This window comes from Photinus pyralis, unplaced genomic scaffold (assembly GCF_008802855.1).
Source record: "Photinus pyralis isolate 1611_PpyrPB1 unplaced genomic scaffold, Ppyr1.3 Ppyr1.4_LG8, whole genome shotgun sequence".
Classification (NCBI taxonomy): Eukaryota; Metazoa; Arthropoda; class Insecta; order Coleoptera; family Lampyridae; genus Photinus; species Photinus pyralis.
This window is the reverse complement of record NW_022170819.1, coordinates 27,044,482-27,067,623: the sequence shown is the minus strand read 5'-3', so window position 1 is coordinate 27,067,623 and position 23,142 is coordinate 27,044,482. Positions and strand designations below refer to the sequence as shown.

The 23,142-nt window shown below is 36.1% G+C and overlaps 1 protein-coding gene and 1 non-coding gene across 3 annotated transcripts; both read left to right on the top strand.

Annotated features, from left to right (window-relative positions):
• Positions 1-8,154: 8,154 nt before the first annotated feature.
• On the top strand, positions 8,155-18,665 carry LOC116178490 (exportin-6). 2 transcript variants are annotated; one of them, XM_031497997.1, is made up of 16 exons: positions 8,155-8,334; positions 8,395-8,601; positions 8,653-8,850; positions 11,016-11,432; positions 11,557-11,729; positions 11,783-11,989; positions 13,123-13,228; positions 13,275-13,370; positions 13,424-13,601; positions 13,653-13,785; positions 16,626-17,160; positions 17,206-17,372; positions 17,421-17,621; positions 17,868-18,096; positions 18,145-18,375; positions 18,422-18,665. In XM_031497997.1, the coding sequence occupies exons 1-16, from the start codon at positions 8,332-8,334 to the stop codon at positions 18,521-18,523; spliced, it is 3,183 nt and encodes a 1,060-aa protein (XP_031353857.1). In that variant the 5' UTR covers positions 8,155-8,331; the 3' UTR covers positions 18,524-18,665. The 2 variants fall into 2 exon arrangements, with proteins under 2 accessions (XP_031353857.1, XP_031353858.1); XM_031497998.1 differs by having other exon boundaries at positions 8,156-8,334; positions 13,278-13,370.
• Positions 16,506-16,577, top strand: Trnap-cgg. Its single transcript has one exon. It is a non-coding gene; the product is annotated as a tRNA-Pro (tRNA).
• Positions 18,666-23,142: the final 4,477 nt, after the last annotated feature.

Genomic DNA, 23,142 nt, shown 5'->3' with positions numbered 1-23,142 from the left:
AATTAAAGAACAATAATTCCAATTTACACTTCCTTTTACAGGTTTTCCTATTTACAGCTTTAGATTGATTTTCGTGCCCAGAGAGAGGTTGATATTTTTAAGAAAACACACATCCAGGTTTTCCAGATTCATCCAATTATTAAGTTACGATTTTCCTAAGGATATTCAATCCTTAATTCGTCCTCGAATTCGTCATAAATAAATGAAAATTACTGTACCTGGTAAAAGAATACCCTTCAGTAAATAATGCCATTGATACAAAAATAAGCTCGGAACGGTCTCCTTGCCACGACAATGAGGCGCAAAATTAAATAATGGAGGTGCAGATTGGAACTTCTCGTCAACAAACCGAATCGCTGTATTCTGGACGTAGTTTTTTCGAACGGTTAGTTTCTGTGTTTATGAAATGTAAGCAAGGTTTTCGTTAATGCGACTGTTTGTGGTTAAGGGGGTTTTCAGTGGAAACCTTTTTTTAGTTTTATTATTTTTATAACTGGTTTTTGCAACTGCGGGTGTTTAGGACAGTTTTTTTAGAACATATTACAATTTCTAACGGGGTTTCACGCCTCAATACTTAATACCAGAAGATAATAGTAATCGTTTTCCGCGTAAAATACTACACGAGCACGTTTAATTGATTTGTGCTCGACCGTGTCATCATAATAATTAGTTTTCTGCTAATGCAGGTCCCTGATGGCTCCTCTGCTCTTTTCTCCTTCATATCGTTCTTCTCCCTCCTTCAGGTGGTCAACCAATTGCATTTTTCTTCTTCGCCGTTTCCTTTCTCTATGAACAGTTCCCTCGGTTACTTCCTTTAAGAAACAGTTCTTTCTTAGTAAATGTCCAACCCAGTTCATTTTCCTTCGCTTTATGATCTTCAACATACATCTTTCCTCCCCAATTCGGTTTAATACTTCTACATTACATTCTTATCTATCATTCCATTTGATGTTCATTATTCTGCTTCATATCCACTTTTCAAAAGCGTCCAATCTTTCCAGCTCTCTTTTCGTTGTTGTCCACGTTTTACTACCATACGTAACACTCCCCTATGCCTCCCTTTTCTATGCTTCATTACCTATCTCGTCTCTCCATGCCGCTTTCCCTTTCTTTTCACCCTTTTTAATGACTGTTAGATCTCCTCTCTTGTTATCTTATCTCCTTCAACCTTGTCTCTTCCTACCTCATCCATAGCTTCCTCTTTCTCCAGCTGTCCTTATTATAGTAACTTGACAAAATGTTTCCATTCCTCTAATTGTATTTCCCTCCTATTTCTCTTTTTTCCTTTATTGATCACCTTCCAACAATCCTTTTGTGTTTTTATTTCCCTGATTTGATTTGTTTCCCCATCTTTTTTTCTTTAAATTTGTTTCGTTCTTTTTTTGTTCTCTCACCTCTTTCTGCTCTATTTCCACTTTCCTTTCATTGTCCATCATTTCTCTATATCGATCCCCCCTCCCCCTTTAGTCATGCATTTCCACGCTATTGCTATTTTAATAGTATCATTTCCACTCCGTCTCTGTATTCCCTCCTATTTCTTTTCCCTATTTCTCTAGTCTTTCTCTATACAGCAGACAGCTCTAGGGCGTCTCTTGTCCATAACTGTACCTCTCTTCGTCTTTGCGCCTTTTTATTTTCCGATCTTCTTATCCTCTCTTTTAGACTCAATTCTATCGGTTGGTGATCCGATTCTATTCATGTTCCTATCTTAAATTCATCTATTTCTTGTAAGGTATTTTGATTTACTGTATAGTAATCAATTACCGACCTCCCCCTTCCACCCATGTATATGAATTTCCCGTCTCTACCTCCCTCCATATTTCTGCTTAAAATTCTTTATTTTCCTCTCTGTTCTGAGAGTAGTAGAGTAGTAATACTTCGTCTTTGTTGCACTCTTTACCTTTGTGCTCTTCCGCCCATCTCTATACATTTTCCTTTAATTTCTGTTCTGGCATTAAAATCTCCTCTCCAATATTAGCCTTCTTTCATTTCTTCTCTGTTGTATATCGTTATTCCTCCTCTTTCATTTCCTTCCCCCATTCGTCCTCTTCCCCTTTTCTACTCTTGTTAATATACCTCCTTTTGCTCGTATATTGTTCCTCTTCGCAAATTGGTTCCTCCATATATATTCATTCGGAATCCTAATTTTTGTTTTATCCAAATTTTTTTTTCTATCCATGATTCTACCATCATCCCCACGACATCATAATCCTCTTGAAAACGCCCAGAATCTTTACCAGCTACATGCCAGAATATAATTTTGATGTTGCGCTTTTCCATTTTTATCTCATTTTTCTATTTTCCTCTGATGTTTGTGTCCATACCTCTTCTCTGCCCTTCCCTTCATATTCTGTATTGTTAGTTTCTCCTCCTTTTTCTTTGGTACTCCATCTGTATTCTTCAACTTCCACCATTAGTTTCCAATATCACCATCTTCTTTTCTTGCCCGTTCGTCTTTCCTTTTCTGCAAACTCTTTAATTTGTTAATTAACATTAGATCCATAATTTTTTTAAATAAATTTCACTGTAAGCACAAGAATACATACAACAAACCACTCCAAACTAAACGTTTCACCAGCCTCTTTCTCTATTCCAAATCCACACTCTCTTTCTCATATACACTGCCTTAGCCATTACACTTCTTATCATTATCTCCTTCACAAAATACTTTCGCCATACCTTCGTTACTTCTTAATTGACCAAAATGCCCACCCCATTCTTCCCTTTCATATACACAATTCCGTCTTCTTTGTACCAGTCCATTTCCCATTGTCGAGTTCCCCAAATACTGTATCCCCCGGAGATCCGAATGGGAAATTATTTTAACTCTGGAATATTCAGCATTCGAAGAATCCATACTCAATAAATGGGTTCTCGTCCATCACCTTCTTCGCGGGAAATACTGATTAATAAAAATGTAACATCCAATAATCAAGATATTTAAACATTTCACATAATTTTTACTTTCTCCTTCATTTCCAAAATTGTCTTTCATAATGTTATTGAAAGGGACACTTTCTTCTGATATCAGGTTCAAATCATTAACATGAAATTAACAGAGCCAACCCTTAGTTATAATTTTCACTTTCAATGCAGATCACCTTTTCCCATGCATTTTGCAACGACATCCTTATCACTGTTCTCCTACACCCTTCTATTTTCCCTTCCCAAAACACCCATACTCTGTTTAGCCAATTGATACCAGGTACCATTACTATTTGTACTTTTACACTTTTGACTTGAACAATTTTGGGTGGGAACCGTTGCAATGGTGTTCCATTTTTTTTTTTGGAGCGCAAACAAAGTCGAAGAATTGTGAACTGCTGTAGAAATTGGCAAATCTGTACATGTAATTTGCATCTATTCTCATCTGATCCCCAGCACATATCTTAGCTCCCAAAACAACATATGTAATCGTTTGAGGACCACTGAAAATATAACATTATATCCACTCTCACATTCGTCGTGGAATTCTTATAATTTATTAACAAAAAAATTTAGATACCGCTTTACGCGATCGAACATTAATTTCGGTCTGTCAGGAAACACAGCTCATAAATTTTGAGGACAACGCGCTTCCCGCTAATGGCCTTTCTTCTCCAGCGCAATTTGGTACTGGCATTAGCCTACTTGCGCTCTTAGATAAACAAAGAAAGGGGAATCTTTCTGGTCGACTTTAATTATAGATTTTTTTCTCTTATGCAATTTATTTTATTTAAAGTGACAGACCCCCGGCGCTTTATTTATAAGTTTAAACGATTTAATGCACACTTTAAATGCGATAATGATTTAGATCGGTTTCAAGTGTTCATTATTCATTTTGATAAATCTATTTGCAAATTTCTTTCGAACTTCTCGTTATTTATCTAAACGTTCGCGTATGTTTCATTTTACCTACACCTTAATATCGATAAGTAATGGAGAATGATGGAATCTTTCTATTTTGGTACAGCTGTCAACGATGTTTCCGAAACAATGATGGATGAAGTATTTTACTTCTAAACTATTCCTGAAAGTAGACGCGGAATGAAAAAGCGATGTTTTGTCCCCTATACTTTATCTACTGGTAGGAATATGCGCCTTTTCCCAAAACAATATTGTGCCTATTCTCTTTGTCGTAAGTGTATATCCCTTAAATTGTTGTTGAATTCGATATGTGAAGCGTTTTAGGCTTTGATGGAGCTGTTATTGACAGACCTGTTTGCTTTTTTCCGATGTGTATATGTAAAAAATCTTAAGAATTGATTGCAAATCTTTTTCCAATCCAATAAGAGCTATAACAAATGAGAGTCAAAGTTCTCTGTGGCTGATTTTAAATTCAGGATCGTGGAAAGAATTGCAGTCTCCTTGCCTTTTGCTAAAGTAGAAAAATGAGTCGTTTTTTTTAGTGTAGATGAAAAGGGTTAGTCAGGTTCTAGGTTCTGATACAGTAACCGCCAGTTATGCGCAGTTTTTTAAACTTGTTACAGCAAAAAAATGTTTACATCTACATTTATTTCTAAAGGGGGACTCATAAATAACTAAGGGACCAACGGCTAGCTCTGTATGAAAATTTTTTTTGCACAATCGGGCGTTTTTGACATCATGCAAGATATGATAGGAAGGTTGTAAGTCATACTTACCACCGTACTCCAATCCTTACGCTAAATAACTGTCGTGATCTATCTTGTTGTTGAGTTAACTTAGAATGGGGTTGAATCGGTCAATAAAGGGAAACAGTACTTAATGTAACTCTTCAGGTAATGTTTAGCTGTTTAATTACTTTTATATTTATTTTACTTTATTTGTAGCCTGGTGATGGCATTGTCTTTGTGCCGAAACTAGTAGCGTTTACGTCTCTTATTGTTCCTATTCTTTAATCAACGTCAAGTCTTAAGTTAAATGTAATTTCATTTGGAAAAAAAGCATGCACAATTAACAACAAAGAGATATGAGCAGAATGTATGTTAAGTATGGTTGTAGACAGAGCTGGGCAGTATTCGATTTTGTAAATACTTTTTAGTATTCAAATTCTTTAAAGTATTCAAATACTTTGTAATTAAATACTTTTATGGAAGCAGTATTTGTATTTGTAACTCAAATACTTTCACACATATTTAGTATTCGAATACTTCGCAAGGTATTTGAATACTTTGAGAAATTTTTGAATACTTAACCTTCCTTTTTTACCAAAAATCGACTACACCAAAAATTCTCGGGAAAACACTTTTTCTTATTAATTTTAGTGCGTAGAATCCAAAACAATTCGTACTTTTTCGGTCAGACTTCTCAATCAAAAGTTATGGACTAGAAACCAATTTCGAAAGAAAATTCAAAGGGCTGTAACTTTTGAACTAGTAGCCCAACCTCGGAACTGTTTGAAATTATGGATTCCACAGGCCACATTCTATAAGAAAATTGTTTTTCCGGGTCGATTTGAGACAATTTTTTTTGAGGGCCTCAAAAAAAGGCAGTATTTTACCTTCCTTTTTAACCAAAAATAGACTGCACCAAAATTTCTCGGGAAAACACTTTTTCTTATTAATTTTGGAGCGTAGAATCCAAAACAATTCATACTTTTTCGGTCAGACTTCTCAATCAAAGGTTTTAGACTAGAAACCAATTTCGAAAGAAAATTCAAAGGGCTGTAACTTTTGAACTAGTAGCCCAATCTTGGAACTGTTTGAACTTATCGATTCTACAGGCCACATTCTATAAGAAAATTTCCGGGTCGATCTGAGAAAAAATTTTTTTGGGGCCTCAAAAAAAAGGCAGTTATTACCTTCCTTTTTTGCCAAAAACCGACTGCACCAGAATTTCTCGGGAAAACACTTTTTCTTATTAATTTTGGTGCGTAGAATCCAAAACAATTCGTACTATTTCGATCAGACCTCTCAATCAAAAGTTATAGACTAGAAATCAATTTCGAAATAAAATTCAAAGGGCCGTAACTTTTGAACTATTAGCCCAATCTTGGAACTGTTTGAAATTATGGATTCTACAGGCCACATTCTATAAGAAAATGTTTTTTCCGGGTCGATCTGAGACAATTTTTTTGCGTGCCTCAAAAAAAGGCAGTGTATTTACCTTCCTTTTTTACCAAAATTCGACTACACCAAAATTTCTCGGGAAAACACTTTTTCTTATTAATTTTGGTGCGTAGAATCTAAAACAATTCGTACTATTTCGATCAGACATCTCAATCAGAAGTTATAGACTAAAAACCAATTCCGAAATAAAATTCAAAGGGCCGTAACTTTTGAACTAGTAGCCTAATCTTGGAACTGTTTGAAATTATGGATTCTACAGGCCACATTCTATAAGAAAATTTTTTTCCGGGTCGATCTGAGACAATTTTTTTTTCGGGCCTCAAAAAAAGCAGTGTATAACCTTCCTTTTTTACCAAAAATCGACTGCACCAAAATTTCTCGGGAAAACACTTTTTCTTATTAATTTTGGTGCCTAGAATCCAAAACAATTCGTACTTTTTCGATCAGACTTCTCAATCAAAAGTTATAGACTAGAAACCAATTTCGAATGAAAATTCAAAGGGCTGTAACTTTTGAACTAGTAGCCCAATCTTGGAACTGTTTGAAATTATGGATTCTACAGGCCACATTCTATAAGAAAATGTTTTTTCCCGGTCGATCTCAGACAATTTTTTTTCCGGCCTCAAAAAAAGGCAGTACTTTTAAGTTATTCAAATATTTGAGAACAATTTAGAAGTGTTTAGGGAAAGTTTCCATTGTCACAAAACCAAATATAAAAATCCGATACATCTGAATACCGAACTCGATAGTCTACGTAACTTAAAAACAATAGGGACCTTTCTTATATCCTTAAGACCATGTGTACCAATTTTCAAAGCGATCGCACGTTTCTAAACAAACTATCATGCACACGGACAAACGGATGGTCAAAAATGGATCTGTTCCAAAATCGCTAGGATTAATTTCAGAAAGGCGTACGTATCATGTGCACGACGACTGGTACACGTATTCTTAAGGATATAACTGGTATAAGAAAGGTCCTGGTAGGTACCTCCTATATAATAATATAATAATAATAATACGCTTTTACTCCCCTTAAATTTGTATATAACAATAGAAATATAAAAAAAGCTAACCCCATACAAAGTATAACTTGATTTTTTAAGTAGTATCATTGAATTTGATAGTTTTAAATTCAATGGTAGTATTAAGACTTTTATCTAGTATACTATTTTAAATTTTTAATGTATTTGAGTGTCAAGTATTTGAATACTTTTTACTGTATTCGAATACTTTTGAAAGTATTCGAATATTTTCTAAAGTATTTGAATACTTATTTTTTTAAGTATTTGAATACTTTTCAATGTATCTGTATCTAGTATTCGCTTGTGCTGGACGTAAAAGTATTTTGTATTCAAATACTTTTTGAAAGTATTCTGCCCAGCTCTGCCCAGAGGGCAGTTATTGTGGAAACAAATTTGCAATGTTTCAATGACCGCTAACGAGCATGATGCAAGGAAGCGTAGGACGTGGTAGTACATGGAGGCCTTGACGTCATCTTAATGAAACAAGACCTAGGAATTATTTAATTCAACGAATGACGAATGAGTATAGAGGAAATGCTGCATCTAATTATTTCTGCTTATTGAGTATGCGAAGCAATCTTTTTTTACCTATTTCACAAAATCCATTAATTACGTTGGCTTAATACTTACGGTATTTAGTTTGAAGTGAAGAAGTTAAATTGAATTAAGAAAGCGGCCGGGGTGAGCGAGAGGTTCATCTGCGGCAAAAAGATCCTTTTCAACAAATCTTGGTAAATTCGTTTATTTAATTAATGTTTACTGTTTCTTGCATTTTGTATAGAACCTCCGCTCAGGGCCACTTATATTATGTACCAAACTTGGTTTGTATTTAAGCACCCCTAATAATAATGTCGGGCGATTTTTTTCATGTATTTTTATTTTTTTGTGTCCGTACCATGGATTTTTAAGCGTACAGTACTTTCCAAAGCTCCTTGCAAACAGTAGTAAGTAGTAAGGATCCTGTAAGGAACCTTACTTTGTAGCGTGAAAAGGATAGATTTTAGTTAATGTGTTCATGGTCATTGAAATGAAACTGTCTGCAATCATTTTAGATCACCCGGTATTAACACGATTGCATAGGCTTCAGGTCCCTGACGAATGTTCCGCCTATGGCAACACCACTACCAACAAAAATCAGCTGAGATTCCAGACAAAAGTTACTAAATACCCTAGCTCGCTAGGGAACCGTCAAAATGCTTATAATAAAAACGAAAAATATTCAAATACCTGAATGAAAAACCATTGGAATGCATACATTTTTTTAGATACATAGAAACATGGTATGCTCCGTTTTGCTATGAATTCATATTTTTGTAAATACAATTTAACCTCTCTTGTAGTCGCAGACTGATAAAGAATCTTTAGTAGCACTAGAACATTTGATGGAAGAATTTTTTACCCATTCTACGAGTAATGGTAGGAAGCACGATATCGAAACCCAACTTAATTCGTTTAGTAGTCAGAGGGACTGTTGGAAACTATGCGTATATTTCTTAACGCATACTTCTAGTCAATACGTATCTATGTACTCTCTCTCCACTATTGAGGTAACATTCTGACGTGTACTGCGAATATAGTACAGATTAAATGTGTTGTAGTCTGTGATAAATCGACAATGGGTGGCTTTAGAATGGGAACATCGAGTTCAACTCAAAAGTGCTCTTTACAATTATCTAATGGAGCAAGGTCCCACCGCTCCTCATTTTCTTAGGAATAAGTTGGCTAAATTAATTGTAGACATAGCGAGACTGGACTGGCCGCATTTTTTTCCTGAATTTCTAACAAACATAATTCAGGTTTGTGCCTCTAGCGAGGGAGCGATTCGCGGATCCACAAAATGTGCACAATTATTCTTTTTGATGTCTGGTTTATTTGTGAGTTTATGAAGGCTTGACTCAATTGTACTTGACTTCACAGGAAATGTAGGGAGTTTTAAAGGTTAGAGGTTAGAGAAACCACAAAGCACTTTGTAGTAAGGGCTACTGCATAGGAATTAAACTTGTCCTCCTCTTTGATTAGATTGATTTGCTTCATCTGCTGGGAGATATTTTTCTTCCTACCTAATCAATAAGAGAGCAAGACAAGGGAGTATACAGGCCCCTGGCCAGGTGGGGCTTGAGCCCCACCTAGAACGTGGTCTTGCCCCCACTGGAAATTACGGTTGATGGTTCCTTTACAAAAATTACAGGGGAAGTTTTTATCAAAAACTTCTTAAGCCCCACTTGGAAAAATGCCGGCCACCCCTGCTACTTCATTCTGGCTATTGTTTCCTTGGAAACATTGGTATTAAGTTCATGTGCAGTATTGTCACTGTTCTAAAGCAGTTGGGACAACTATTTCTTACTGTCTTAAATGAAAGACGTACAGGGTGTTTCAGAACGAGTAGGCTTGCATGGGTAGTAAAATTTCTTTTGGATTAACAACAATAATAGTAAATGTTTTTAGTAGGTCTCGTAAGTTTAATAAGGAGAAACAATATATTAGGTGAGATTCAGTAATGAATTATACATACTATTTTGAAGATTTTTCTTGTAATAACGTTGTTACACTCTAGAAAGGGCTGAATGAAATATATAAACTGAACTTTAGATTAGATTTTTATTCTTTGCTGGCTGAATATTTTTGATTCTATGTAACTTAGAATAAAATGGTCTTAACAACAGTATAGGTACTTAGAACCCCTTTAGATACAATAAACGAAAATTTCCATAATTTGTAGAATTATAAAAATAAGTAGGTCTGGAGCAATATGTTGTTAGGATCACTAAAAAGAGCCTATTAAAGTCATGGGCAACTATGATTTCCATTAGAAAGCACACAGGTTTGTCTCAATGTAAAAATTAAGCATAAATAAAAAATTGGATTAAACTGTATCATTCAGTCCATAATTATCTACAACTGTTTCTCTACAGATTGTAAAAATCAATAAAATCTAGTTCGCTGTGCATTTTTTTCTAAAAACCAAAAGCTCATTAAACTGAGCTATCTATTTAAGATCCCCATACTAAATTTCAGAAAAAACTCACCCTGTATAGAATTTTGAAGGAGAACACATCAAGTGGTCGCATTTAAATCCTTCAAAAGGAGGTTCCGGAAGGGTTGGGATACTTCTTCCATAAAATAAAGAGTGGAACATCTCTTTATGGAGTTGAATGTAACTGATTTTCACATAATGGGTCTTATTGGAAGGAGTTCTCCTCCTGTAATCAGATTTTACATGAATAGAGTATTTTTAGTAAACTCTACTCAGGAAACATATCAACCTGAGGTTTATACTGTAACTTAGTTGTTGCAGGTAACTTAGCTGCTTGAAAGTAACCTACATTTTAGTTACTTTCCAGCTCTGCTTAAGTCTCCTTGACTAAAAAAGAGAAACGTCCATTTTCACCCGTTGAACCTAGGTTAAATGAAAACGAAATTTGACATTACAGTTTTTGGTGATTTTCAAAGATTTTTCAAAAATTTCAAATGCGTTTTTTTAATCACAAAAAGAGGTCAACTCTGGCCCTACACTATATCTCTAACCGTTATCAGACATTGAAATGGTGAGCCCAGAATTTGAACCACCCTGTACAGTGTGCGAACTTCCAAAAATTACTAGAAGTATCAGATATTTTTAATAATAATAATAATAGTCTCTATTTGGTATTTTAATGGAAAAGCATAACGTTCCAAAAGAAAAGGTTTAAATAAAATTTTAAAAAAAGGAAAATAACTACTTTCAGAAACCAAACCACAACGGGAGGTTGAGTACAAACTGCTCTTTCACCAAAATGAGGACATATTTATACATAATAAAATTTTAGTTTGACTACACAAAGGTACTTTACTGTTTTTGTAATAAAAGTTTTCTGGAGGTTCCTACGAAATATTGAAAGTGGCATTTTAATGTGGGACCCTAAATTGCGAATCGCCCCTCAGTCTCTGTCGGTCAATCCAAGTCTAACTTCTATGCTTGCAGCTGCTGCAATCGAACGACGGTCAGCTGTTGGGTTTGGTTATGCTACACATTACAAGCGAAGAGTTCATGAGCTCCAGGCCCGATCTCAGCAGTTATCGTAAAGACGAACTAACCAAGCTACTGCAACAGAACATTCCACAGATATTCCAGATATTGTGCACAATTTTACAGAACCTAGGTATAAAACCGCGTCACGCCGCTACTGCCACGCCGCCGCCGTCACCTACGCAGCCGGGAGCGGCGCCCGTTCTCACCCGCGAATTAATCAACGCCTCGTTTCGGCCTGACAACAAGTTTGTTACCCGTGAATGTTTGGGTACCATTCAACATTTGTTTACCTGGGCGGATTTGGCCGCCGTTCCGCTACCGTTAATTAAAAACATCTTTTATTTCACCAATATTTCGACCTATGCACAGGTGAGTGTCGAATCCGAGGGGGGGGGGTGCCACTGCTTTAAATACATGTACAAAATGTAAAAAATATCTGCCTAGTCTACATAATGGCACATCGCCAACCGAAACTGAGGTGTGTTTGTTATAGGACGACGACGATATGTGCGTCCTTGCGATGTCGGCGTTGAACGAATTGTTTTATCGCAAGTGCTCCCCTCCGGGTACCCAGAACCTATTCACGCAATTATACCATCATACAGTACAATTACTACGTGATATTGTATGTCCGAACTCGTGTAGAATTGAAACTTTAGGAAATGAGTGAGTACCACGCCTGGTGTAACATTCGCAAGCGCTATTAATACCGTTTGTAGTTTCGTAGATAAACTATCGGAACTTTTAGCGCTACTAGTCGAGCAACATTTATGGAGACTCGAAGCCGAACCAGGGTTTTCAGCCTTAGACTTCTTATCACTTTTATATCAGCTCACCATTCAATTGCCTTCGTTGCGGTGCTACCTACGCTGTCTGACAGTGTGGGTCGCCTTTATTAAACAATTAAAACCGCAGAATACTCATAAGTAAGTATATTCTTGAGGTAACACTCAGTTAATTAGTTAATCTATCACCAATATCTTGTAATTAGAAAAAGGTGGAGTTGTACTCTACCTATATTTCTTGCTAATATTTATGTGAACAAGTAGAGAAATAACAGTTCCAGATCTCCCGCAAGATGGCACGCTTTTTCAAGGCCTGCAATTTCTACACCATGTTTGTGATATGTTTTCACAAATGAAATTCCCCTCATGGGACGTTAACTGTTTCTATCTCCATTAGTGAAACACCAACAATGTTCAGTATGAATTGTGAATGTTTACTTACTTACTCTAAACCACGCTCATACCTTTGATAGCACTGGACTAGTCTTAAAATTCATGTTAATTATGCGCGTTTCATTTGACACCAAGCCTACATCAAATAAATGGATGATGTAGATATACTACAACACATTTAATTAAGTACAATTAATTATACTCGCTCAATTGGCCGAGTTGAAATGTCTAAATTCGATGACCTAATTAACATCTATTGTTACATGGAATTTCGGGTCAATCGCAAAAAAAACCATAGAAGATACGATGGTCAAATAAGCGAATAGTTGCTGTGGTTGTTGTGGTGCGTCTGTGTCTATTCAGATGCATTATTAAACCGATCCTTTGTAGCACATTTTTCGCAAACTTATGTGTAAATAGGTAGCTTTTAATCTCACTTTGGCCGGCCAGCTGACGGGCTCGCTGGCAGCAAATGTAGAAGAACGCTTGTAGAAAGACGAGGAGTATACGTGCAGCTGGCGGGGCCGTGAAATTGACAACTTTGGGGAGGGGGTTACATGATGTGGGCTCGGCATCTGGGCGCCATCACCGAGCATGTTATACTACCGGGGTGATTTTTCAGTTTTCTTCCTATCTCCTTCTACAGTTTTGATCAGGAGTTTTTTTGTGTTTTTCATCTTCTCTGAAAAATACCATTTGATCTGAACCCCCTTTATTCTGTGGAGCTATCTATGCAGTTTCGTTTCGTACATATATGCTGCTCAATTTTTTTAAAACCTTTAACAAACAGGGCATACTTTTCCTTTATCAGCTTGTACCAATGGTATTGTGTTCATTCATCTTATTTTATCTTCAGTCAGTATTAATTGTATAAATTTCAGGTACTCTGAAGCCTTGCTAGGTTTAGTAAGTGTAGTATTGAATAAAATGCAGTTTACGTACAACTTATCTCAGTTAGAAGAGATGGACAACGAGCCTTCGGATGAGGTAGGTGTCTAATCTCGTTTTTTCTTTGTAAGTAACTCAATGTTAGCAGAGCGAAACCGAGTGGGAGGTTTTTCTGAATACATCGGTGGAGGTAATCGCTATGGTTGCAGAATATGCGCCAGTGGACACTTTTAATGAAGTGGTAAGTTTAAATCGGCATACAAAGGCCAAATTCACAGTTCTGTTTTTACACAGTTGCTGAAATGGAGAGCGGCAAACGATGTGTACTGTTTATTGGAAAATGCCATAGACGATAGAAGTTGCGCACTGAAAATTGAACCGTCAGAGAATGTAAGACTGCATTGTATTCTTAGGGACTTATCATCTTTAACGCAAACACTTGCGAGACTGTCTTCTTTGTTTACAGATCAAGGTATGTTTATGCAGCAAGTACATGATTGAGTTTATGTCCTTGAATTTTTAGATAATGATTACTATAACAGTTCTGCACCAATAATTGATAGTTTAGTTAATAGTTTGATCAAAAGTGCCTTGGTAGCTGCGAATGGCAGTTTCCATCTTTTAAAATCAAGACTTAATGCGGATTTTGTTGAAGTGTAAGTAAGGAGTACTTTTGTTACAGGTTTATCACACTTTAAAATCCAAATAATGAACAAAATTTTTTAATTACTCCAAAAGGTTTGTCAACTGATTTTTCAAATTAAGAAAATTCATTTCTTTTTTTGTTTCATGGAGGTATCGACAGTTTCCCAGTCGGCATTGCGTATTCAATTGTTTACATTCAAAAATTAAAACTTCTTTTGGGGTCTGCGATAAATATAAAAATCGGTAATTGGTCTTAAAATTAAAATTAAGGAGGAGCGCTTTTTTTGAGACCACTCACGACTTAATCGGAGGCTGTTTACTGCAACTAATTTACTTATCATCTAATGGCTATTTATACTACCAAATTGCTGGAATTTCGGAGAAATTTTAAAGGGCTGAGGGCTGTCGGATGCTAGAAAAATAATTTACATATATCCACAGAACAGAGCTGGGCAGAATACTTTCAAAAAGTATTTGAATACTAAATAGGAAATACTTTACACAAATCAAAGGTATTTGAATACAAAATACTTTTACGTCCAGCACAAGCGAATACTAGATACAGATACTTTGAAAAGTATTCGAATACTTGTCACTCAAACACATTAAAAATTTAAAATAGTATACTAGATAAAAGGCGTAATACTACTTAAAAAATCAAGTTACACTTTGTATGGGGTTAGCTTTTTTATATTTCTATTGTTATATACAAATTTAAGAGGAGTAAAAGCGTATTATTATTATTATATTATTATATAGGAGGTACCTACCAGGACCTTTCTTATACCAGTTATATCCTTAAGAATACGTGTACCAGTTTTCAAAGCGATCGTACGTCGTGCACATGATAGGTACGCCTTTCTGAAATTAATCCTAGCGATTTTGAAACAGATCCATTTTTGACCATCCGTTTGTCCGTGTGCATGATAGTTTGTTTAGAAACGTGCGATCGCTTTGAAAATTGGTACACATGGTCTTAAGGATATAAGAAAGGTCCCTATTGTTTTTAAGTGACGTAGACTATCTAGTCAAAAAGTTTCATTCCAGGATCGTTCGGTATTCAGTTGTATCGGATTTTTTTTAAATTATTCTCAAATATTTGAATAACTTAAAAGTACTGCCTTTTTTTGAGGCCGGAAAAAAAATTGTCTGAGATCGACCGGGAAAAAACATTTTCTTATAGAATGTGGCCTGTAGAATCCATAATTTCAAACAGTTCCAAGATTGGGCTACTAGTTCAAAAGTTACAGCCTTTTGAATTTTCTTTCGAAATTGGTTTCTAGTCTATAACTTTTGATTGAGAAGTCTGATCGAAAAAGTACGAATTGATTTGGATTCTACGCACCCAAATTAATAAGAAAAAGTGTTTTCCCGATAAATTTTGGTGTAGTCGATTTTTGGTAAAAAAGGAAGGTTATACACTGCCTTTTTTTGAGCCCCGAAAAAAAATTGTCTCAGATCAACCCGGAAAAGAAATTTTCTTATAGAATGTGGCCTGTAGAATCATAATTTCAAACAGTTCCAAGATTGGGCTACTAGTTCAAAAGTTACAGCCCTTTGAATTTTTTTTCGAAATTGGTTTCTAGTCTATAACTTTTAATTGAGAAGTCTAATCGAAAAAGTACGAATTGTTTTGGATTCTACGCACAAAAATTAATAAGAAAAAGTGTTTTCCCGAGAAATTTTGGTGTAGTCGATTTTTGGTAAAAAAGGAAGGTTATACACTGCCTTTTTTTGAGCCCCGAAAAAAAATTGTTTCAGATCGACCCGGAAAAAAATTTCTTATAGAATGTGGCCTGTAGAATCCATAATTTCAAACAGTTCCAGTTCCAAGATTGGGCTACTAGTTCAAAAGTTACAGCCCTTTGAATTTTCTTTCGAAATTGGTTTCTAGTCTATAACTTTTGATTGAGAAGTCTGATCGAAAAAGTACGAATTGTTTTGGATTCTACGCACCAAAATTAATAAGAAAAAGTGTTTTCCCGAGAAATTTTGGGGCAGTCGATTTTTGGTAAAAAAGGAAGGTTAAGTATTCAAATACTATGCGAAGTATTCGAGTACTTTACGAAGTATCCAAATACTTTGCGAAGTATTCGAATACTAAATATTTGTGAAAGTATTTGAGTTACAAATACAAATACTGCTTCCATAAAAGTAGGTATTTACTTACAAAGTATTTGAATACTTTAAAGGCTTTGAATACTAAAAAGTATTTACAAAATCGAATACTGCCCAGCTCTGCCACAGAAGCAATTATAAAACCGATCAATTATATACCCCTTTATCAGGGGGGTTCCTGACAGCACACGCCATGCTAAATTTCATGTTTTCTAAATATTGAATCTCGAATGTCCATTTTTTTGTATGTCAACCATATGCATATTTTATGTTGTCGTACAGCAATTTGATTGCTTTTTTCAATTCCTGAATTAATTAATAAACCAAAAGTTTCAACGACTTCCGGTTAAACCTGAAATGATACCGGAGATTTCAATATTCGATCAGATAAATCGTAATGTTACATAAAATTATATTTGATAAATTTTTCATAATAAAATAAATATATTGTGGTGATCCTCTCATCTTGAACGCACTGTATATAATATTGAATGATGTACTTCTGACAAGCGTCTCCTATTTTATATACGCATTTTCGCCGCGGTAAAATTTGCACAATAAAAATTTCAATGGTAGTTCACAACAATAAACAATTTTTTTTGTTACTAACATAGGCTCGTTGGTCTAGGGGTATGATTCTCGCTTCGGGTGCGAGAGGTCCCGGGTTCAAATCCCGGACGAGCCCTCCATTTTTTTTAGCGCAGAAACTGTGTCATAGATTTTTTTCTTGCAGGCACAGTCAAATTTTGGCCGCGCTTAAGACGTGGATGCCTTGGATACCGTTGAATAACGAGATAATGAGCCAACATTTGAAGCAGTTATTGGCGGTGACTTTGCCACTTCTTCGCGGAGGTGTGCAATATCCGGGAAAGGTGACACATTCCGCTGCCCATCTACTATTAAGCTTATCCAATGTAGTCTTTCCGCCTTCGCTTGTCATACTACCGACGGTAGTGGAGTATATACATATTGCTCCGGCTATGAAATACAACGGCACACATACCCGAGAGGTCGTCAACAATGCCGTATGTAATATACTGATACGGCCTTGGGGTGAACTGTCACAAGCCGACGGCACTCATAGAAACGCTTTAATTAATACTTTTTTCGATGGCCTTACTAGAGACTTCCGAGAATTGGGGCCTCATAGTTCAGAAGGTAAGGTTAGGGAGGTCATATCGCATACGCTTCCCTTACTTTCACACATAATTGAGTTTGCCAAGGATTTTCCATCTCAGTCGAAGAAACTTTTGTACATGGGAATCAAGGTAGTGACATTTTCCCGGCTTTATATACTCACAGTTTTCTTTCAGACATCAATTGATACAGCTCTACAGGTTTTTCCTACTTACTCTAGCATACCAGACGTTAGTGATCATATATTAGTACTTTTTGTAAATGTCTTAAGTGTTTTGCAGCAACAGTTGGGCGTTGAGTGCATAAAACACGCAGTCGAGGTTTTCTTAGATGTAGCCGTAAGGTGAGTTCAGATCAGAAATCGTGCCCGTATCGTCATCTAAATTTTCAGCCAACAACAATCGAAAAACTTGTCAGGTTTAGATAAGTTATTGCAAATTTTACAAATCGTAGTCGAATCCCCAGGCTCGGCGTACAAGGGTTTTTTACCTGGTATTTTACAACTCTGTATGCAACACGTTTATCCGTTGGCTATTTCTCAAGCATCTGAACATCCCGATGTGATTATTGCTCTCCTTACACTTTTGCACAGGTAAGATATCGTTATGTTTTCCAATTGGTATTTTATCAGACCAACAAATCCTTTTCCATTTGAAGTTATATTACACTCCTTTGATTTACCAACTGATAGCTTCCACTAAATTAGCAATTATATAAGCAAACAGTCTATGCCTTAGCAGCGTTTTGTGTACCAACACAAAGCAAAAATAAATTTGTCTTCTGTTGAACTTCAACCTTTTACAAAATCTTTCAGTTTAAACCACTTTTTTTTTTGTAGCATATTGGTGCACAGATGGCAATACTTTTACATATCCCAAGTGCGCTTAGGTCACTCTCCCGGCTGTAGTGAATCGGACCTCGGACCCGACAGTCCACAACAACCCGCACAACTACTCGCAGTATTACAAGTGTTCGGGCAGGCGCTAATGCAACCAGATATCAACACGTTTCGCACCAGCCTCGCCGCACTTGAAAATCTTCAAGCCAAATGGAAATTGTACAATAAGGTAGGGCATCTGATGTGCGTAATAGCGTTTGCGTTAATTTTCTTTCAGATGCTGTTTCGCCAACAACTTCTTCATCAGTTTTTAACGGTTTTGTGGCACACTTTACTAGATAGATCCCATACGCTTCTCACCGACGACATCCTGCTAGCCATTTACAATATGGCCGCCGTCAATTTTCAAGTTTTCTTTAACACATTCCTTACAGAATTTCTCGATAGTGTAAATGGACTAACTTCAACGCAAAGAGATTCTTTAAAGCAGTCCTTCAATCACGAAACGGTAAGCACACTTGCTTCGATTGCTTGCATTAACGAGTATGTTTTAGGATATGCCTACATTTATACAAAATTTTCAACGTTTTATAAATGATTTAAGGTGTTATAGAATTTGTAATGTGAGTATTCCTTTAGGTAGCGTTATACTTTAGCATATGTATTCTGTGTGATATCAGTATGTATTTATGCTCAATTTTGTTACAAAAGTGTAGAATAATGAACACACGCATTGACTTAATCAAATCAGGAAATTATTTATTACATACACTTTTTATCATAGTACATAGTGTACCTATCACATTTTTTCTTTGAATATTTATTATACTTTATATTGTAATTACTTTAATAAATAATGTATTGTATATGATATAATTAAAAAAATTATCAAGTATAATACTTTTAATTTATGCACTTATGCTTATCCATCCTTTCCCAGTGCATCCCACCCGTCAATGTACCTTCTGGCGACTATTGCCAGATTGGTACCCCTGTAATGTATATATTTTTTTAATTTTTGTAATGTAAGGAAACGGAAATATGTAAAATTTCAAACGCCATAATTTCTTACCTTTTTACTCCTTTAAGAAATCATAGGTCACTTATACATAATTCGAAAAAGGAGGATTGATTGAAACGTATATATAACAATGTTCCAACTGCAAATATTTTCTGCAATTTATGTGATGCTTTAACTAAATTTAATATCCAACTTACTATACCCAAGCATTAAATGACCCAAGTCAATCGCCAACGCTCCCATCACGGGGTGACCAAGAAGTCACTGGGTCTGCTGATCTGTGAGAAGCTGTTGTCGCATGTCCGGTCAATTACTGTTTCTAAAAAGGTATATAATAATAATAAATTGTCTTTCTGGACAGTGCATAGAATATATGCAAAACAAAATTGATTGTCACCCTCCAACGGGGCGCATGCCTATATAAATATACCTAGGTACATAGTACACGTCAAAACTTGTGTGTACCACAGGACTGCACGATAAGCTGTTTCTCACACGATCTTCAGTTCTTCAAACAGCTTGCTAATTCAAAGCGCTTCACATAAACAATCCGCCAAAGCACTGCCTTCCGATTCAGTAGAAGATAGTAGTACATTGTTTCTTAGTGGTCCAACTCCAGATGGCGTCAGCAAAACCGGCTTCTTCTACCGTTTGTAGACTAGACCATGCCGCGTACTTCTTTCTGAGATATCGCAGTATTCCCTTCAAAGAGGTACCCCCAGTGCTCCTCTGGCTGGTTAGCCTAAAAATGGCTGAAATCTTTCTTCAACTCCAGGCCTTTCACGAAGCGCCTGTGCCACAGCCAGAGCTGGGCAGTATTCGATTTTGTAAATACTTTTTAGTATTCAAATCCTTTAAAGTACTCAAATACTTTGTAATTAAATACTTTTATGGAAGCACTCAAATACTTTCACAAGTATTTGGTATTCTAATACTTCGCAAAGTATTTGAATACTTACCAAAAATCGACTACTCCAACATTTCTCGGGAAAACACTTTTTCTTATTAATTTGGGTGCGTAGAATCCAAATCAATTTGTACTTTTTCGATCAGACTTCTCAATCAAAAGTTATAGACCAGAAAAAATTCAAAGGGCTGTAACTTTTGAACTAGTAGCCCAATCTTGGAACTGTTTGAAATTATGGATTCTACAGGCCACATTCTATAAGAACATCTTTTTTCCAGGTGGATCCGAGACAATTTTTTCTTCGGGGCTCAAAGAAAGGCCTTTTTTACCAAAAATCGACTGCATTAAAATTTCTCGGGAAAACACTTTTTCTTATTAATTTGGGTGCGTAGAATCCAAATCAATTTGTACTTTTTCGATCCGACTTCTCAATTAAAAGTTATAGACTAGAAACCAATTTCGAAAGAAAATTCAAAGCGCTGTAACTTTTGAACTAGTAGCCCAATCTTGGAACTGTTGGAAATTATGTATTCTACAGGCCACATTCTATAAGAAAATTTTTTTTCCGGGTCGATCTGAGACAATTTTTTTCGGGCCTCAAAAAAAGGCAGTGTAGAACCTTCCTTTTTTACCAAAAATCGACTGCACCAAAATTTCTCCGGAAAACAATTCGTACTTTTTCGATCCGACTTCTCAATCAAAAGTCATAGAGTAGAAACCAATTTCGAAAAAAGTTCAAAGGGCTGTAACTTTTGATCTAGTAGCCCAATCTTCAAACTGTTTGAAATTATGGATTCTACGGGCCAAATTCTATAAGAAAATGTTTTTTCCCGGTCGATCTCAGACAATTTTTTTTCCTGCCTCAAAAAAAAGGCAGTACTTTTAAGTTATTCAAATAATTGAGAACAATTTAGAAATGTTTAGGGAAAGTTTCCATTGTCACAAAATCAAATATAAAAATCCGATACATCTGAATACCGAACTCGATAGTCTACGTAAGTTAAAAACAATAGGGACCTTTCTTATATCCTTAAGACCATATGTACCAATTTTCAAAGCGATCGCACGTTTCTAAACAAGTTATCATGCACTCGGACAAACGGATGGTCAAAAATGGATCTGTTCCAAAATCGCTGGGATTAATTTCAGAAAGGCGTACGTATCATGTGCACGACGTACGGTCGCTTTGAAAAGTGGCACACGTATTCCTAAGGATATAACTAGTATAAGAAAGGTCCTGGTAGGTACCTCCTATATAATAATATAATAATAATAATACGCTTTTACTCCCCTTAAATTTGTATATAACAATAGAAGTATAAAAGAGGTAACCCCACCCCATACAAAGTATAACTTGATTTTTTAAGTAGTATTAAGCCTTTTATCTAGTATACTATTTTAAATTTTTAATGTATTTGAGTGACAAGTATTTGAATACTTTTTGATAGTATTCGAATACCTTTGATAGTATTCGAATACATTCTAAAGTATTTGAATACTTATTTTTTAAAGTATTTGAATACTTTTCAATGTATCTGTATCTAGTATTCGCTTGTGCTGGACGTAAAAGTATTTAGTATTCAAATACCTTTGATTTGTGTAAAGTATTCACTATTTAGTATTCAAATACTTTTTGGAAGTATTCTGCCCAGGGGGTCGATTTTTGGCCGTACGTTTCCTTAAAACGTATACGTATTCGTAAAGAAACGTATATTTGCAATTTTTGACCATACGTTTATATTGCGTATACGTTCAATTGTGTTCGTTTTTCTGCGAGCGGGTAAATGGCGTTCGCAAACGCTCGCAACTGACGTTTTGTGGGTTATGTATTGGTTAGTGTTGAAGTTTTGACTCTTGAGACTTGAAAGGTATCTACTAACAACAATGGATGAAGCTGTGAATGTGTTTGTAATAGACAATTTAGAGAATGCCGAACGCAATTATCGCCCGAATAGGAACCGTAATCCTTGCAACCCCATAGAAGTCTTAAATGAAGCACAATTTATCAAAATGTATCGGCTACTTCTTAGTTCTTTCCATGAGTCTTGCATTTTCTTGCACGTCAAAATCGTAGTTTGTGTCCCTGCTATTACATCGGGGTGGTTTTTAGCAAACTCTACTAGCCACCTTTTTTGGTTTTGCGTGGTATTGCACCCTCGCTTTGGCGTGTCCATCGTGTTTTCAGTATTCATGCTAATCAGTGCCTAAAATATTATTATTCTTTAATTTGAAATGACTGAGCAATACCTTCACCTCACCACCTAAGCTCAAACCCAAACATCAATGAACGTCAAATAGTCCGTTTAGTTGTAATCAATCAATAAAGGCGACGTTGTCATATGCACTGTACGTTTCGGTTCCAGGCAGTTACGAACAGTAGTCAAAAATTGCATTTGGAAAATGTATACGTTTTTAAGTCTTCGTATCTAAGCGTATACGAATAGATGCGACTGGTTTCAAAAATCGACCCCCAGCTCTGGCCACAGCTCGCCATTGCTTATGGCTTTTTCAGACACCACAGCAGCCGGCTCCACGTTTAATTCGTTTTGTCTTTTGGTTTTCCTATGGCAACAAAACTTCGCTATTTCGTAAAATATCGGCACTGTTCCTCTGGAACACCACTTGCATCCCCATCAATCCGACACGTTGCATCGAAAACAACCACATGATCCGATGCGCCCAATTCGAGAATCGGCGAAACGGCATTATTCTGCGAATCGCTGTCACGTTCACTGATTGCGCGAAGATACTCCGGGTCGGGAGATCTGAGGTACCTACCCGTGTAGGGGCGGGAAAGAATACCCCTACCGCAGAGGACACTGCGTGTCGTAAAAGGCGACTAAACAACATAATTAGGCACGTGGTTGAAAGTTTTGAAGATAATTTCTAATCGCACGATTAGGGCGTTGTGCGCGGGTGTATCCTTTTGGTACCAACGGTTTGCAATTTTTGTGTGCCGTACTTAAGAAAAAATACAAACCAAATCGGCAATTTTGCCATCGTCTGAACCTCAATAAATCTTTAAGAATGCCTCATAAAGTGTTCTAAAGCTCCTTGAAACGTTTTGAATCCTTCCAAATAATTTGAGAGACGAATGATTATGATGCTCCTTACAAATCTTTTAAGCCATTGTACGTCGCTGAAGCACTTTAACCCCCCCCCCCCCCCTAACTAAAGACCACATCTGAACATTTCTGTGACAAAGTATAAAAATTGTAAATATAATTTAAGATGTACAATATTCTCAAGTCAATTTATTACATTTTTCTAATATCAACAACGTTACTTAGTTACCGTACCCTACCATTTACATAGTTACCAAATCCATTATAAATAAAACTAAGAAA

Bases quoted from the DNA above. Each gene is read 5' to 3' on its own strand.
- LOC116178490 (XM_031497997.1), top strand. The intron at 8,602-8,652 runs GTAACATTCTGA...AATGTGTTGTAG, and splicing joins ACTCTCTCTCCACTATTGAG to TCTGTGATAAATCGACAATG. The intron at 13,786-16,625 runs GTAAGTAAGGAG...TTTTTCTTGCAG, and splicing joins AATGCGGATTTTGTTGAAGT to GCACAGTCAAATTTTGGCCG.